Raw genomic sequence first — 18,331 nt, forward strand, 5'->3', positions numbered from 1 at the left:
CAAGTGTCCTGCAAGGCTGAAAGCCATGCGACCAACCATGGGTTCAGATTCCAGGGTCAGTTTGAAAACATACCAGGCACATGCTCAGGCACCCAGGATCCTGAGGAACTAGAGGGCTAGAGAAAGGGGATTATGGCATGATAAAAATCTGCTAAGGATAATTCCTCTCTCTGTCTCTCTTTTCCTCTCTCTTGCACATGCATGCTCTCTATCATTAAACAAAAAAGAAGAAAGAAAGAAAAAGAAGTGATTTGTAAGATTAAATAAACTGTATGGGTAAAATACCCAATGTAGTACATGGTACCTAGCAAAGGTTCAATGCATGATAGGTCTCCTTCTTCTTTTTTTTTTAGGTTTTTGTCTTAGAGCGTGTGTTCTCATCAGGGAGAGACAGAGACAGAGAGAGGGAAAGTGAGAAATCACCCACCAAGGGCAATGGTCATGCCATAATCCCTTCCCTTCCATTCTCCTCCTGGGATCTCGGGCACATACACATATGTGCCCAGAGGGATTTTTCAAGCTGCCAGGTCTGGGACTCAAACCATGGTCAGCTGTGGGAGTCCAGTGCCTAAACTACTATACTACCCACTGGCCCTGCTCCCCTTCTTTCATCTGAGGTACTTCAAGCTCTAAAACTGGACAGCAGTCAGTTTTAACTAACCTATCTTCCCACCCACCAATCACCAACATCCTTCTGAAATACAGATAATATTTCCATAGTTTCCCACTGCCCTCAGCATCAGATCTGAACTCTTGACCATGCCATACAAGACCCAATGTGAAGTGGCTCTCCTCCTCCACCACCACCCCACACACACACACATACACACATACCCTGCCCTTCAGTTGCTCTGGAATGCTTACCATTTTCTGCATCCTCCTCATCCTTCTACCTCATCCTTCTGTTCATGCACCTCCCTCTGGCCAGTCTGTCCTTCCTCATTCCCTCCCCCCTCCACTAGTTACCTCCTACTCAGTCCTGGCATCCCTTCCTCCAGGCTGTCCTGAATTCCCTATTTTACTGCTTGGCAGGGGCACTTTGGCTATTTTCCCACAGTACCAGATGCATATGCCAACACTGCACTGGCTGTCCATGTGCAATTATCCCATTAAATGTTTATTTCCTCTAGACTGAACTCTTTGAGACAAGGCAGAGGAACCCACCAACATAGGGCCTGGTCCCAGTATATTACTGAATGAAAGAATTAATGGGGCCCAAATATGGAGGTGGGGTCCCAGGCCAGGAGTGAAGTCCCCCTGCTAACTACCCTCCTGTCTGTCTGCCTGTGGGTCACAGGGAACATGTCCGGAAACCGTCGCACAGCCAATATCAAGAGCCTCGGTTATTCAGACCTGTTCTGCCTGAGCAAGGAGGACCTGCGGGAAGTGCTGAGTGAGTATCCACAGGCCCAGACCGTCATGGAGGAGAAAGGTCGTGAGATCCTGCTCAAAATGAACAAACTGGATGTGAATGCTGAGGCTGCTGAGATTGCCCTGCAGGAGGCCACAGAGTCCCGGCTGCGAGGCCTTGACGAGCAGCTTGATGATCTACAGACCAAGTTTGCCCGCCTCCTGGCTGAGCTGGAGTCCAGCGCACTCAAGATTGCTTACCGCATCGAACGGCTGGAGTGGCAGACTCGGGAGTGGCCGATGCCAGAGCATCTGGCTGAGGCTGATGACGAGGGTGAGCCTGAGGAGGGAACTTCCAAGGATGGAGAGGGCAAGGCCAGCCGGAAAGGACCCACAGGCCCAGAGTGACCCTATCCCTTCCCCCAGGACTCTCCACCTCCACATGAACCCAGAGTTGTAGAAATGCCTGCCTACAGCAACTCTAGCATCCCGTCTCCTAGGTCACAGAGACAGAAGTGAATCGATTTATAGATGCTGAGTGAGAGACGTAGGCATATAGCACACAGTCATCCCCCACTCTCTAGTGTGTACACACACACACACACAGGAACATGTGCTGGCATCTGAAATGCTCTGACGTGGGGCCCACAGGGGCCATGGTGGTTAAGACAGCTGGACTCCCAAATGGCTGACCATGGTTCAAATCCCAGACCTGGAAACTTGAAAACCATGCAGTGCATGTGTGTGCATGCCCAAAATCCTAGGAGGAGAATGGTCATCCCTCCAGGGGGTGATTTCTCACTTTTTTTCTCAGCGTCTCTCTCTGGCAATTGCACGCACCATATAGCACAAACCTAAAAATAATAAAATAAAATAAAATATAAAGTAAAATGCTCTGGAGGTCCCATTCTTAGCACACATGCTTTCTCACAAGCCTAGATATATCTTACACCCACATAAAATACACATATTTAGATACGCACCTCCTAAAGATACATGTGCTGACAGTCATACACATAGATGCCCTCCACAGATGTGCACATACTTGTGAAAACACAAAAGCATAGCAGAGTCCTCTTGATCTAAGATGTCCTTTGAATGCCTCCCCCTCACCCCTTGAGCAGTTGGCAAGTGTACGCTGAAAGTTGCAGCTCAATAAAGTATTTGTCTCCTCACTAAGCATTTATGGAGCTGGAACAAAAAAGGCAAAATGAGGGGGCCAGGATGAATTCTGTCTACTAGGTCACAGAGTAGAGATGAATTGATCTGTAGATGCCAAGCTAAAGAGAGAAAGACATAAAGTTGCAGAGTCAAGGACATGAGCTGTGTAGTAGCTGTTGGGTTGGATTCAAAATGGCAGGGTGTCTGAAGAGTAGAGAGCTGGTTCTAGGCAAGGCAAAGCAGACCCATGGATGACACTACCGTGAGTACGCACCTGTTGTCATAGATATACTCACATACACATGCTGGCCACTGTGTCCCACACCAGAGAATATGTTCTAGATTTGTGAACGTGGAGTCTGATCTATCTTAGTGAGCCAGAGTGAATACTTCTACTTTGTCCTTCTCTTGGCCTAGTCTGAGAATCTGAAATCAGGACTTCCTTGCATTTGGGCTGATTCCAAGCAGAGACTGATTCCTAGGACCATGAGCCTGCCCTTTCCTACCACAGCTGTTGGAGCCGGCCTTGGTGTAGGCAAAAATCCAACCTTTCTTCGTATAAGGTGGCAAGTAGAGACTAAGTAGAGTGGAATATCATGGTCAGGAACAATTGGAGATGAGCATGTTGGGAGTTTTGGAATATCTTTCATGTACTTGGGAAAAGATCTCTAGCTTTAGGGCAGGGAAGGCATTGTGGGAGTCTATGAAAAGGAAACAGAACTCATCTCTGAATCAGGCTCCCCGTGGGCATCACTTCAGCTCCTCCAAGGCCTAGACAACCTTTAGGTCTGAGCCATGCCAGGTGGTGTTTTAAAATGTAACTGGGGTTTAACTTATGAATCTAACTGAGTAATGAATCCCTACTTTCGGAAGAAATAATTAAGATCATTGCACTTTAAATCATTTAAAATATGTATTAGGTTGTCGGAAAAGTCATGACGCACTTACATAGAAAAATACTGTGACTTTTCTGACATACTTTTGTGTAGTATCTTTCTTGCAAAATACAAGATCCATAAAGCTAGCACTGGATCTGTGTGTTCATCTCTGTATTCCCTGGACCACAACCATCTTTGGCACATAGTAGGTATCCAAAGATATATTTGCTCCAATATTGGAAGAAGAGATGCATACATTTTTCTTTTTTGGGGGGGAGGGGAGAGGGTGTTGGTATAGGGTGCATGTGCTCACCAGACAGACAGAGAGAGACAAAGAGACAGAAAGTGAGAAATCACCCCTTAGGGGGGATGGCCACGCTGCAATCCCTTCTCCTCCATTCTCCTCTCGGGATCTTGGTTGTGCACGCACACGTGCCCGGCGTGAGTTTTAAGCCACCAGGTCCGGGACGCGAATCACGGTTGACTACATGGGAGTCCAGCAACATAGCCATTACGCTAACTGCTGGTCCCAGATGTATACATTTTTCAGGAGGTTTTTTTATTGTCTCTATCCTCAATCGTGTTGAACTAAAATACATGGCTTTGTTTAGAAGGACATTTTTTTGAGAGAGATTTTTTTCTATAGGGCACGTGTGCTCACCAGAGAGACAGAGAGAGACAATGAGACAGAAAAAGACAGAGAAAGAAAGGGGGGGGTGGCCACACCACAACCTCTTCGCTTCCATTCTCCTCTCAGGATTTTGGGCATGCACATACACACACCTGGCGTGGGTCGGGGACTCAAACCACATTTAACTACGTGGGAGTCCAGTGATGGAACCATTATGTCATCTGCTGATCCCGAGAAGGACATTTTAATGATTTCTGATGGTTTTAAGGAGCTTTTCATTGGCACACTATAATGTGCAAACTTATCCACATTGAAGACTGGAACAGTGGGCCCTTAGAATTCTAAGGCCTTTAATAGCCTTAGAATCCTGGTTTACAGCCCAGGTAGGGTGGTAGCCACCTACCAGGCATATTCTGGATGCAGAAACAAAACTCTTCTGGGGGCCAGTAGATGGAGTAGTGGTTAGTCACTGGACTCCTACATGGCCGACCACAGTTGGAGTTCCTGACCTGGTGGTTTGAAAATCATGACAGACGTGTATGTGTTTGAGCCCAAGATCCTAGGAGGAAAATGGAAGAGAAGAGATTGCAGCATGGCCATCCCCCCTAGGGGAATGACTTCTCCCTTCTCCTCTCTCTGTCTCTGTCTCTCCAGCTAGCACAAGCACCCTATAGCAAAAAATCTCTAAAAAAATAAAAAAATAAAAAACACACATTCTTCTGAGGCCAACTATGTAATATATCAATATTTTGCTCTGTCTCCACTGATCTAGGATGGAGAGATTGGATTTCTTCTTTACTTTTTTTAAAAATTTATTACCAGATGGCACAGGCACTAACTAAAGAGAGAGAGAGAGAGAGAAATCCCCCCCCCTCCCGCACACACACACGGGGCATGGTCATGCCACAATCCTTTCTCCATTTCTCCACCCTATCAGGATTTTGAACATGTATACACACATGCATGGTATCTTTTCCAAGCCACTGAGCCAGAATTCAAACCACAGTCAGCCATGTAGGATCCAGCTGTCCTAACTGGTAGGCTGCAGAGCCAGCTGGAGATTGGATTCTTTATGGTGGAGCCACCACACTATAAAACTCCTTGAATATCAGTAATTCCATACTAGTGTCCTCTAGTTGTGGAGTGGTTTCCATTATTGTGTTAATGACAATGTTTTGACAAATTGGAGATCTAGCTGGGCAAAATTAGGTCATAATGAGCAGAAATGACCACAATTTTAAGGTCCTGGAATACTCACCCCTCCAAATTTTTTTAGTCTGAAGAATACTAATTAATGTGTATCAAGCACTAAGCTATATCCTCACATGTATGCCATTAAAATTTACTGTGAATACTCACATGGGTTTGGTTCATAAAAAAGTACCTAATTCTTTGCATCCCTTAAATCTAAAGCTTTTTAGATTGTAGGATCAGAAACAAAAATTGACAGAAACTCTCTGCCATAGATTTTGTTTGCGAAAACCAGGACTCTTAGAGTTGAAGAAGTAAAGCATCTGGAATTGAAGAGGGGAAATTTCCCAAGAAAAGAAAAAGGAATGAGATTCTTGCGGGTTGAATTTGTTTTCTTATACTATTGTGACATATGACCACAAATTCAGCAACTTTAAACAGCACCCATTTATTATCTCACATTTCTGTGAGTCAAGAATCCTGGCACCATATTGCTCAACTGGGTCGTCTGTCTGTGCAGGGCCTCCCAAGGCTGAGATCAAAGTGTCAGCTGGGCTGGGCCCTTATCTGAAGGCATGCTGACAGACAGGCTGAGGCCACCTAAGAGGTGCCAGTTCGTTTCCTAGCCCACTGTAAAAATCCAGGCATGGTGGCAATTACCTATAGTCCCAGCTACTTGGAAACCTGAAGTAGGAGGAGTTCAGTCTTGCAACCAGCACGGGCAACATAACGAGACTCTATCTGAAAGAACTGGGCACACTTGTGGTCTCAGTAACTTGAGTCATTGAGGAAGAGGAATTGCTATATAGACACACCCTGTCTTAAGAAAGAAAAACAAAAAAAAAACCTAGAAGTTATGCAAGACCCTAAATTAGGGAAGAAAAAGTGGAAAGAAAGCCACAAAACACAACTAAGATTAACTCTCCCACAAGGTAGGTGTTTAAAAGCTTAGACAGGAGTTGTCTGACTCAGAGAATCATGGAAATGTACAGTTTTTTATATACGTTTATGGAATCATTCATAACTACTATATATACACAATCTCGTTTAGTTCTTAGAACAATGTTAGGAAGCTTCATTTATTATTATGCCCATGTTTTAAAGCGTTTTTATTCATTTATTGAGAGGCAGTGGTCTTGACACACTGTAATTCTCCCCCTGCCTCCCAGCCAACCAGGAGCACAGGCACACGTGGACGTACCCTGTAAATGCATATAAACTGAGGGCCTGAACAGAGGCTCCAGCATCACATGGTGGCATCCTACCACCAACACCACCGTGGCTGGGCTGGTTATGCTTTTTATTCATTTATTTATTTTATTTGTTTGTTTTCAGATCAGGAAACTGAAGCCAATAGAGCAACTAAAAATGTTAGGTCTAATTTTCTGAGAGTTTAATTCAAACCAAATTCTCCACTAAGATTATCACCTCCATTAATCCTTCCAGCACTATGGAAAAGGTGCTATCATGGCCCCTTGAAATGCGAAAACCAAGGCTCTGGAACGCATACAATAACTTGCCCAATATCACAGGGATCCTAAGTCACATGGGATAAAACCCGTATCTGTCATTCCATTTCATTTCAGGGAGATAAGGAAAGGAACTAGCTCAGATTGAGGCCAAGGTCAGGCAAGTGCCTTCGTTTCCTGAGAATGTCTGCCGTGAGCAGGAGCTGTGGTAACCAGGGGAGAAGGAGCCGGCTGTGGGAAGCAAGGCTTGTAAATCACTGGCAAAGCTGCCCAGTGTGCTCAAGTGGGATCTCAGGCCACTGCCAAAGACAGGACTACCCACTGTTCTGGAGAAAGAGCTCCGGGGTCTGCACACATGCAGACATGACAGGAGGGCAGGACCTTTCGAGTAACTGCTAGCATGAGGAAAGCCCAGCTGCTTCTAGCTTAGTCTTTCTCCCTCCCACAGGACCCGGGGCCTCACTCACTCTCTCTGTGGGTCAGAACCTTCGCCCAACTAGGATTCGGCCTGTACACACCTCCTCACTGTTCCCAGTTAGCTACTCCCCAACAAAAGCTTCTTCATCCCACCAGCCCTACCCTTTTGTTTCTTAGAGTTTGGCTGCTAGCCCCAGAAAGCAGATAGAAATAAAGTAGCAAGTTTGGCAGGAATCAGATTCATAGGGACAAGGGCCATTCAATCCAAGGAAAGGTCTGGGGCAAACACTAGATGCCAGGAGCAGGAGGCAGAGTGGGTGGATTCTAGTTTGGGCTCTGAAGCTAAGGTTTGACTTCAGTCTAGGAGAGCTGGGATCAGAGTCATGGTCCCAGGTAGAGTGTAGTTAGGATGGCCTTAAAGGACCACAGGTGGGAAAGGGCATGTACTTGAAGCCCATGGGAGTTTCAGATCTAAAACATCACTAACTAGCTGGGAGACTTAACCTCTTCTGCAAAATCTTTCTGGATTATGGAAGAAAATTAAAATGTAAATGAGATGACTATAAGATGCTTACCAGTGTCTCAAAGATAGTATATTTCTTAATGACAAAGATTTTCAACTGTGACAAAAGTCCCTCCAGCGGCTATTGTGTGTTTGAGGCCCTGGGACACAGGTTGAACTGCAAAGCTTGTCAAAGACCTCTGCCTGGATCTCCAGATGGCGCTGGCAATGCCAGATTTGGCCAGCAGAGGGCGAAAGGCACTCCTTTCCTCTCCTTCCCCGCTCTCTCTCAGGCCTCAGGATTGCATTGCCTTGAAAAACTTGGAGAATTGCCCAGGGAGAAATGGAATCTTAGAGACAGAGAACAAGGTTGGGGAATCATGCTCTCAACTGGTTTGTGAAACCTCTGTTTAGGAGCCAGCAGAGGGTATAACGGTTATGTCGCTGGACTCCCACCGACTATGGTTTGAAATTCACACCGTGTGCATGTGTATGCATGCCCAAGATCCCAGGAGGAAAATGGTGGAGAAGGGATTGCCACGTGGCTATCCTTCTGGGGGGTGATTTCTCACTTTCCCTCACTGTCTTTCTCTCCCTCTCTCTCCAGTGAGCACCACGCCCTAAAAAAATCTCTTTAAAAAGGGAAAGGAAGAAAGTCTTTGTTTAGATTTTTTATTTTTATGTGATGCTGAGAGACACTGCAAAATTAGAACCTAAAGCAGCCCTGTGAAGGGCAACACCATAGAAAGGCTGGGGACATTCAGGACTGGCCTCCCTACAGGTTGAAAACTCCTGCTTTGGGGGAACAGCCAAATACATGGTGGTTAAGGTGGTAAGTCCCACATGACCAACTGCATGGTTTGAGTCCCAGATCCAGCAGCTTGAAAAACACACCTAAGCACTCATGCATGTTTGTCCAAAATCCTGAGAGGAGAGGAGAGAAGGGATTGCAGTGTGATCATCCTCCCTGGGCTGATGCTTTCTTTCTTTCTCTCTCTCTCTCTGTCTCCAGTGAGTACACATACCCTATAGTAAATGTTTTTTAAAAAAGAAAAGAAAATCCCTGCTCATGTTCATCTCCAGAGGTCCATGCACTCTATCCGGGAGTGCCCTTTGGGTTTCAGTACCTTGGCCTGAAGTCCCCAGCCTTTCCCTTCACCAGCAGGTCCCACAGGCCCTAATAACTCGAATGTGTTCATGGAAGCCCTCAAGCTGAGTGACCTTCCTTTGGCCTTTTTAGTCCTCCAGTGAGGCCCTTGCCTGGGAGATCCAGGCCCCTTTTGGCCACCTGTGAAACCAAGCCCTGGTGTGTGCCTCTGCTCTACCCGGGCCCTAGGAGCCTGGAAGGCTGGTCCTTTCCCTGCTTTCTATCCTCTGCCCAACCTTTCTGTCTGCTCTGGCTCCAGACTGCCTGCCTTCTCAGCTAGCTCCCTCTTTGTTTAATTATCCCAGGAGAAAGGCCTCCTGTGTGGGCAGGGAATGCGTGGGAAGGCTGTCATCACAGAAGCATATCGGCACATCGCAGAATGCAGAAGAGAAGAGGCCTTGGGAGAAATGCAAGAAGGCACCCTAGTCAGACGTGAAGGGGGCAGAGACTGAACGTAGGAGGGAAGGGATGGGCTGGGCACCCCAAGGACGAGACTGTGACTGGTTTCTCTCCTAGCCCTGGAGCCCAGCTACACAAGTGCATCAGAGTCAGAGTGCTGGAGGCAGAGCTAGGCCACTATGTATGTGGATGCCAGGACTCCCAGGCCATGTGCTGATGTTTTGTGGACTCACAAGCTACCTAGAATAAAGCCACTTATCCAGCTCTGCGTTAGGCACCATATTCTCCTCTCTTTGGTTATTGGCTATTTCTCATGAACAGTTCCTGAAGTGTTATTTAAGTGTTCTCTTCTTATCTAAGTTGTGATATAGAATACTGAAAGAAGGGTCGTGTGCAAATACTCAGTCCAGTATGATGGTAGCGTGGGTGACTGAAACTTCCCCAAGGGAAAAGTAAATTGTTCTAGCTATAGAGTCAAGCTAAGTGGTCCAGAACCTCCCTCCAAAGAAACAAGGAAACAAAAACAAGGAATAGGCAAACTCGGGATATCAAGCTTCCCTCAGGACTGAGCCTGGCCCTACTGCAGGGCATCTTGTACTTGTCTCCTTGACCTCTAAAGTTTCTAACTTGTTTTGTCCAATGGCAACCCAATAAGACTGCAGCTCCTTACTTCCTTGGATCAAAACCTCCCTATTTTCTGGCTCTAAGCAATCCCATTTTCTCCAGATGCTGGCTTATCTTTGGCGCATATAGATTCCCTCAACCCTCTTAGCACTGCATTTTGATCCCTGCACCTCCTTCTTCTGCTCATGGCATCTCCCCCTTCTCCACTGTAGCTATTGCTTGTTTTGTTTTGTTTTCTCTCTCTCTCTCTCCCTCTCTCTCTCTCTCTCTCTCTCTCTCTCTCTGTCTCTCTCTCTCCAACCATCTTCTTGAAACCAGTCTATACTCATTGTCTTCTGGCCCTCACCTATTTCCCACCTACATTTAGAAGGGAGAATATGAGCAAATTACAAAGATGATGAACAACATGGCACGCACAAGCTACTCGAGGTCCCTGAAATCAAGCATGACCTGACCATCCAGCTGGAACTAGTGTTTGGGTGAAAGAATAAAAGAACAATAGAGAATATGGGGCCAGCCAGTGGCATGGTGGTGAAGGTGTTTGGAACCCATATGACTGACAGCGCAGTTTGAGTCTTAAACATGGCAGCTTGAAAGAACATGCCAGGCGCTTGTGCATGGATGCTCAAAATTCCTACAGAAGAAATGGGGAAGAAGGGATTGAGGCATGGTCATCCCCCACAAAGGATGCTTTCTCACTTTCTCTCCCTCTCTCTCTTTCTCTGTCCCTCTGGTGAGAGCACACACCCTCTGACAATTTTAAGTGAAAAAACTTTAAAAAGGAAGAAGAAAGAAAACAAGTAATGAGGGTAGTGTGGACAGTGGTTTGAAAAACTGTGTGTGGTGGGGGGCAGCAGGTGGCATAGTGATTAAGGCGCTGGACTCCCCCATGGGCACAGAGGTTTAGAACTTACACCAGGTGCATGTACATGCATGTCCAAAATCTTGAGAGGAGAATGTAAAAGAAGGGATTGTGGCATGGCCATCCCCCAGAGGGTAATTTCTTGCTTCTGTCTCTTGGGCAAGCTCTTGTGCCCTATAGCAAAAAAAAAAGAAGAAGAAGAAAAGAAAAGAAAGAGAAAGAAAGAAAAACTGTGAGAGGAAGGGGCCTGTATTAGCCTACTTAGGCTACCATAACAGAATATTGGTTCATCAGAAAAGTCTTGACACATTTTTGCTTAGAAAAACATAGAGGGACCAGCAGATGGTGTAATGGTTACATTGCTGGACTCCCATGTAATCAAGCACAATTCGAGTCCTGGACCTAATGACTTAAAACTCACTCCAGGCGCGTGTGCATACGTACCCAAGATCCTGAGAGGAGAATGTTCTGACAACCTATAGAATGGGGTGGGGTGGGGGTGGGAGGGTGTTCAACAACAGAAATTTAAATTCTCACAGTTCTGGAGGCTAGAAGTCCCAGATCAAGGTAGGTACAGATTCATTTTCCACTGAGAGCTCTCATCCCAGTTTGCAAACAGTGACTTCTCCTTTGTCTTCATATGCATTTCCTCTATGCATGGTGGAGTATAGGGAAAGGAAGAGGGAAAGGACAAGAAATGGAGGGGGAATAGGAAAACATAAGGAAGAGGAGGATACTTCTGGTGTCTCATTCTCTTTTTACAAGGACACTATTGAATTAGGACCCTCCCTTATGACTTCAATTATGTCCTTAAAGGCCATATCTCCAACTACAACTGTAGGCAGGAGACAAACCCTTGGGATACAGACAAACGAAAGGTCAATTACAGGACATGTTCTGTTGTCCCTCACTGTCCATGGGGAATTGGTTCTTAGGACCCGACACAAACACCAAAATCTGCAGATGCTCAAGTTTCTATGTAAAAGGTATATTATTTGCATATAGTCTATGCATATCCTCTTGTATACCTTAAATCATTTCTAGAGTATTTATATATAATCAGACATAAATGAAAAGGAAAATACAGAGATAAACTTCTTCAGCACTTCTCTTTTAGGAAGCCACCTCTCCCCCCATTTTATAACAATTGGTGTGGTCTGGCTGATTCTTAGTTGGTTAAACCCACATATTCAGAACACACAGAAACAGGTGGCCCACCTGTAACTGTAAGAAGTGCCACATTGAGAGGTACAGGGAGTTGCAGAAGCACACTGAGACAGCACATAGCCAGACTTACGGGATTAAGGAAAGCCTCTCCAAGGACTTTTTTGTTCTCTGTAACTTCTTTCCAAGATCAGCAAATTCTTATCACCTCTACTTGTTTGAACGCTCTCCCAGTTCTTGTTAACTAAAGGCAACTGTTCCCTAAGGATGGCATATCTTCTGCAGAAAGGGTTGTTTCTCATCCTCCCACAGCCCCTGTACCACAGCGCTTGGGTCCTGCATGTGTTGATGCCCCTTCGCTCTCAGTAGACCCTCGTTCTGGAACACGTACCTTCATAGTGCTACTCGTTTCCCTTTCTCAGTGCTGACAGCTATCTGCTTTCTGGGGCACACCTATTACCCACTTGAGGCTCACACTTCTCTCTTCTCTATGTCCAGCTGAGATTTTTATGGCCTGTTATTTTACCCTTTCTCTGTTTATCCATCCTACATACCTGTCAGAATCACAACTGTGAGTGACTGAACCATCAACACTCTCCATCTTCCACCCATCTACCTGAGCTCTGCAGAGAAACCGATACCACAAGAAATTTGTGATCATCAACCCTCATAGGGGCCCTCAACGCTTCCCATTGTCTTACTACATTCCCCTTGTTTTTGATTTCCTTCTCCTGTTACATATTTGTTTTAAGCCATCTTAAATCCTAAAATTCGATCCTATACACACACACACATACACATACACACACACCACTCACTGATAACCAGATCTCTAACTTCATAGAAAAAAATAGAGATGATCAGACAGCAGCTCCCCACCGAATCTATAAATCTACTGCTTTTGCTAAGATACTGGGTAGGTTGCTATGACAATAGAGAAAAAAAATGCCAAGACTCATAGCTTCTTCCTTTTTTATGCAGAAGAATCAGGATAGCAAAATGGTTTCAGAGTAAAGGAGACCCAGGCTTCTTCCATCTTATCATTCTGCATCCCTAGTGTGTTACCCTCACTGCATGACTTAAGGCACCTTATCCTCCCATCCATACCCAGCCTGCTGGAAGGGGCAATAAGGTAAAGAAGGCCCTCTTCTTTAAAACCTTGATCTGGAACCGTCTTAAGATGATAAATCACACTTATCACTCCCACCCAAAGCTACTGTCCTAGTTATAGAGCCACACTTAGCTACCAAAAAAAAAAAAAAGTCTAGAAACTATAGGTGTCTGGTTGGCCAGGACTTCTTTGTATCTATAATCTTCTTCTACTACTGTTCTCTTACAACTGAGACTGAGTTTCTACTGCTATCAGAAGCGAGGACCCTAGGAACCAGCAGTTAGCATAATGGCTATGTCGCTGGACTCCCACATAGTCGACCGCGGTTCGCATTGCAGACCCGGTGGCTTAAAACTCACGCCGGGCGCGTGTGCGTGCGTGCCCAAGATCCCGAGAGGAGAATGGAGGAGAAGGGATTGCAGAGTGGCCATCCCCCCTGAGGGGTGATTTCTCGCTTTCTGTCTCTATGTCTCTCTCTGTCTGTCTGGCAAGCGCACACGCCCTATAGTGAAAAAACCTCTCCAAAAAAAAAAAAAAAAAAGAAGCTAGGACCCTCCACTTCTCTAAATTTCATCTCTCCCTTTCTTCTCAGGAACCTTGCTTTTGTTTTTATGTTTTTTCCTTTACTCGTGATAAAGTACATGAACACATGAGAGAGAGAGAAAAATGAGCACCTTCCACAGGTTCTAGTCATACACTTCCCTTCCTCCAGTTTTCCAGGCCATTGGATTCTGGGCACTCAAGCACATGCTTGGCATGTTTCTGGCTGACTGTGCTGGGGTTTCAACCTGCAGTCACCATGTGGGATCAGGCTCGTGTCAGGCAGCACATCACTGCGGCACCATGGGACAGGCCCTGGAATCTTGCATTTTTATTATCTCTCTCTCTCTCTTTGTGTACCTTCAGTCTTTCTGTGTCTTGGAATAAATCCAACTGCCAAAAAAAATTAAAAAGTTCTGTTCTCTTATCTTTGAAAAAAAATCTTTTCTTTGACAGATATTATATTTTAGTTGACTACCCTTTCCCTTTCTTAATCTTTCTTTCTTTCTTTCTTTCTTTCTTTCTTTCTTTCTTTCTTCTTTCTTTCTTTCTTTTTTAAGAGAGAGATTTTTGCCTTAGGGCACATGCACTGCAGGAGAGAGAGACAGAAACAGAAACAGAGACAGTGAGAGGGAAAGTGAGAAATCAAACCACTAGATCTGGGACTCGAACTGCAGTCAGTCATGTGGGAGTCCAGCAATGTAACCACTATGCCCTCTGCCGGCCCTCCTTTTCTTAGTAACTATACTACTAAGAGATGTGCCTGAAGTCTCTCGCTTCGCTTCCTGCTGTCACATGCAGTTTTGGGTACACTGGTTCTATCTTCTGCCTCAGAGATCTCACAAAATGGCAAAGCTCAGCCCACAGCTACCAAGAATCTGTGCATCACTAAATTCAGAGCACATTATCCAATCCTTGTTTTTCCTATCCAGGAGGAACATTTGAATGAATTCAGCACTTTCTCCTAGAATCCCTTCCCCTTTGGTTTTTATGATGCTTCCCTTTTGTCTTTCTGTTTTTTCTTCCTCTCTCTTGCAGACTGGTCTTTATCTATCCTGCCTTTACCCTTCATGTTTCTGTTTGTTTGTTTCATTTTTGTTTTTGTTTTTATTGGCAGAGGGTACCTGTGCTGCCAGAGAGCGAGAGAGGAATCACCCCAATAGGGTGTGGTCATGTTGAAAAACCTTCTCCACTTCTGCAACTTGTGGGGATTTGGGGCACACATGCATATGCATCCAATGTCTTTCAAGCCACCAGAGTCTAGGATTTGAATCACAGTGGGTTATGTAGGATCCGGCTCCTTCAATCCTTTGGCTAAAGGGCTAGTTCCTGTCTGCAAACAATGATCTTTAGACTTCTGACCTAGTCACTCATTTCTTCTTATTCTACATACTCTTATTAATTCTGTGGCTTGTATTACTTCCTCTATAACCTCTATTACTCAACTTCCCACTGAAATTTCTAGTTTGATATCTAAACGGCATCTAAAACTAACATGTCCATAATGGAACAGATGTGCTGGTAGGGGTGCTCTCTGCTAATTACTATTCTCTCTATAGTTATTTACTGATAGTAAAGGATGATGATGATGATGTGTGTGTGTGTGTCAAGGTGAGAATTGAAATTAGAGCAATTTCTTTTTGTTTTATTTATTTAAGATTTTGGCTATAGGATATATGCACCCACCAGAGAGAGATGGAGAGAGAAAGTGAGAACTCGCTTGCCAGTTGAGATGGCTGTCACAATCCCTTCTCCTCTATTCTCTTCTCAGGATGTTGGGGCACACATGCACATGTGTCCAGGGTGATCTTCAAGCCACTGTGAGACTTGAGCTCTGGTCAGCCGTGTAAAAATCTACCACCTTAACCACCATGCCACCTGCTTTCCCCAAAATTAGAGACTTTGTGACAAAAAAAAAAGTGAAAAATAAATAAATAAAATGGGAGAAAGAAAATGATCAAATAAATTTAGAAAGACTTCCAAAGACTTTTCATTCTGGAAAACAGCATGGTATGAACATCTGAATTCTGACTCCCAAAATTTCTGGCTTTGAAATCTGGCTCTTTCACCTTGTAGCTTTGTGGCCTTGGAGAAGTTACTTAAACTTTCTATGAGCCACAATGTTTTCCATCTAAAATAGTGTAACATTGGACATAACCTTATAGTTCTTTGTGAGGATTAAGTGTAATTAAAGGTTATGTGCCTGGAACATAGCAGATGATCATCAGACATTTCCCATCCAAATACCAGAAACCTTATCCCTGTTTAACTCATCCTTCTCCCTCACCCTCCACATGCAAACAGTCTCTAATGTCTGTCTCCCTACCTCCTAAATAGCACTTGGATCCATCTTCTCCACCACCTCCTTGACAGTTCAAGCCACTGTCTTCTCTCACCTGAATTACAGCTGTGGCCTCCCAACTGGTCCCATCTTTTACATTGCTCTTCACATCAACCTCCATGCAGTCCTTCCAAAACTTAATTCATTTGCATTACTCCCATTTCTTGCTCACATGGCTTGCAGAAGTCTGCATTTGCTGAGATGAGGGTTGTACACTTTTTCCAATGCCAATTTGTTTTCCAATAACAAATTACCAAGAATCTGATGGCTTAAAATAATGTCCATTTATAAGCTCATAGATCTGTTGGTCAGAAGTCTGCACAGTGTGCCTGGTTCTCTTCTCGGGATATCACAAGGTTGAAGTCAAGGTAACAGCCAGACTGAATTGTCTCCTAAAGACCCACAGGAAGACCAAAGCCCCTGTCTTTTTGCTGGTTGTCAACTGGAGACTGCTCTCAACTAGAGCCCAATTCAGGTATTTGCCCTGTGGTCTCCTGTATCCTCAGGCCAGCAATAGTCATCTGCATTCCTTGTCACGTGATCCCCTCCATCTGCAACATTGTTGAATCATTCTCATTCTTCAAATCTCTCTGATTTCCTCTTCTGCTGCCAGACATAGAAAACTTTTTCTTTTCTTTTTTTTTTTTTTTAGGTTTTTGCTCACCAGAGAGACAGAGAGAGACACAGTGAGAGGGAAAGTGAGAAATCACCTTCCCCCTGGGGCAGGGGAGGATGCCAGGCCACAATCCCTTCTCCTCCACTCTCCTCCTGTGATTTTCGAGCATGCTCACTAACACACCTAGTGTAAGTTTCAAGCCACCAGGTCCTGGACTCGAACCATGGTTGGAGTCCAGTGTCTCAACTACCAGACAACCTGCTGACCCCAAGAAAACTTTTTTAAAAGGGTTCATGTGATTTGGTTAAGGCTAGTCAGATCACCTATCTTGAACTTCACTAATTAGTAACATTAATTTCATTTGCAAAATCCCTTTTGCCATATAACATAATTGCAGAAGTATCACCACATCACATTCACTGTCCACCTCCACCTCAAGAGAGATTGTGCAAGGATGAGAGTCATTGGGAGTCATCTAATAATTCTGCCAATCACAAGAGAAGAAGCCAGGGAAAATAGCCCTGAGGAATTGCTACTTGAGCAAAGATGGGTGAGTAAAAGTTAATTAAGTAAAGAAGGAAAAGAGAAGCTTCCAGACAATATGTGCAAAATCCATGTAACTGGAGAACAAATAGGAGAAAAAAGGCTGAAAGGAGTCCCATGTGTCCCCAGTAGAGAAAGCAGGAATCACAGTGACTTGATACAAGGTGGCTAGAGAGGTCAGTAGGAGCTAACCACATGGGCTGTGCAGATCTTGTTCAAAGGTTTTCTCTATCCCAAAAGCCAAAATCAGAAGTGTGGCAAATCAGATTTGTAGGCTGAGCATATTGCTTGGCTGTAAGGTGCATGAAAGGAGGCATCTGTAAAATGTGGCCCACTTAGGATGCTAGGAGAGTAGTGCAAGAGAGTGTCTGTGGATATACAAGCAGACAGACTCAAGGAACACTCAGTAGCTAAAGTCAACAGGACTTCGTGATTGATTGAATATGGGAGCAATGCAGTTATGTTCCCCAGGAAGCGGGCTCTAACAGAGATTACTGTGGAGGATGTTTACTAAGCAGTGCTCTTGGATCAACACCTGTGCGAAAGAGGATGAACTAGGGTTGGCCAAGGGGAAAAGCTGAGCAGCAATTCAGTCCCAACAAAATCTTCAGTCAACCCCAGGAGGAGCTCTAGGGCTATGGACGTCTTTCAGAGTTGTCTTCCAATGGGACGAGCGGGCCTGAACCTTTATACTTCCTGTGCTGATCCGTCATCAGATGCAGCATGCCCCAGAAAGGGACCGTGACCTTGAATGAACCAGTTTTCTTCTGCTCAGGCAACTCCTAAAGGGGGTTGACCATCTGCCAGCAGCACTCTCAGTAACTAGAAAATAAAGGCTTCATTTTTTCTTAAAGAGTGATTTGTTTTATTTATTATTATTAATTTGCTATAGGGCACATGCACTCATAGAGAGAAACAGACAGAAAGAGAGAGAAGGAAAGTGAGAAAGCAAGTTGTCGGATCCAAGACTCAAACCACATTCAGCCATGTGGGAGTCCAGCACCTTAACCAGCATGCCACCAACGGGTCCCTAAAGGCTTCATTTTTGAGAAGGTGTCTGGGCTTTGAGTCACAGTTTTCACCACAGGGATGAAGGAGCATGAAAGGAGTGAGGAATCGGCAATTCCTACATTTGATCTGGCATCTTGGTAGATGGGTGCACTTACGACCAAGTACTGCAGCATTGGCTTGCTTGGGAAGATCCCCGCTGAACAGCGTGCTACTCTGGGACAGAGATTCAGACAGCTAGTGCGCAGCCCTGGGACTGGTGCCTGGTTTGCTGAATGGGTGCTCATCTACTTCTATTTCCAGCCCCTCTCCTCTACGTTTCTTTTGCTCGCTCACTCTCACACCCTACCGTCATCCAATGTGGGAAAAGTTCAGCA

The 18,331-nt window shown here is 45.0% G+C and overlaps 1 protein-coding gene across 1 annotated transcript in view; it reads left to right on the forward strand.

Annotated features, from left to right (window-relative positions):
* Window positions 1-1,758, forward strand: part of CNGA4 (cyclic nucleotide gated channel subunit alpha 4) — a 5,713-nt gene extending 3,955 nt beyond the window's left edge. The window contains 1 exon segment of the mRNA XM_006161977.1: window positions 1,298-1,758. Coding sequence (XP_006162039.1) covers window positions 1,298-1,758 — 461 coding nt within the window.
* Window positions 1,759-18,331: the final 16,573 nt, after the last annotated feature.

This window comes from Tupaia chinensis, unplaced genomic scaffold, assembly GCF_000334495.1.
Source record: "Tupaia chinensis unplaced genomic scaffold, TupChi_1.0 Scaffold139491_1, whole genome shotgun sequence".
Lineage (NCBI taxonomy): Eukaryota > Metazoa > Chordata > Mammalia > Scandentia > Tupaiidae > Tupaia > Tupaia belangeri.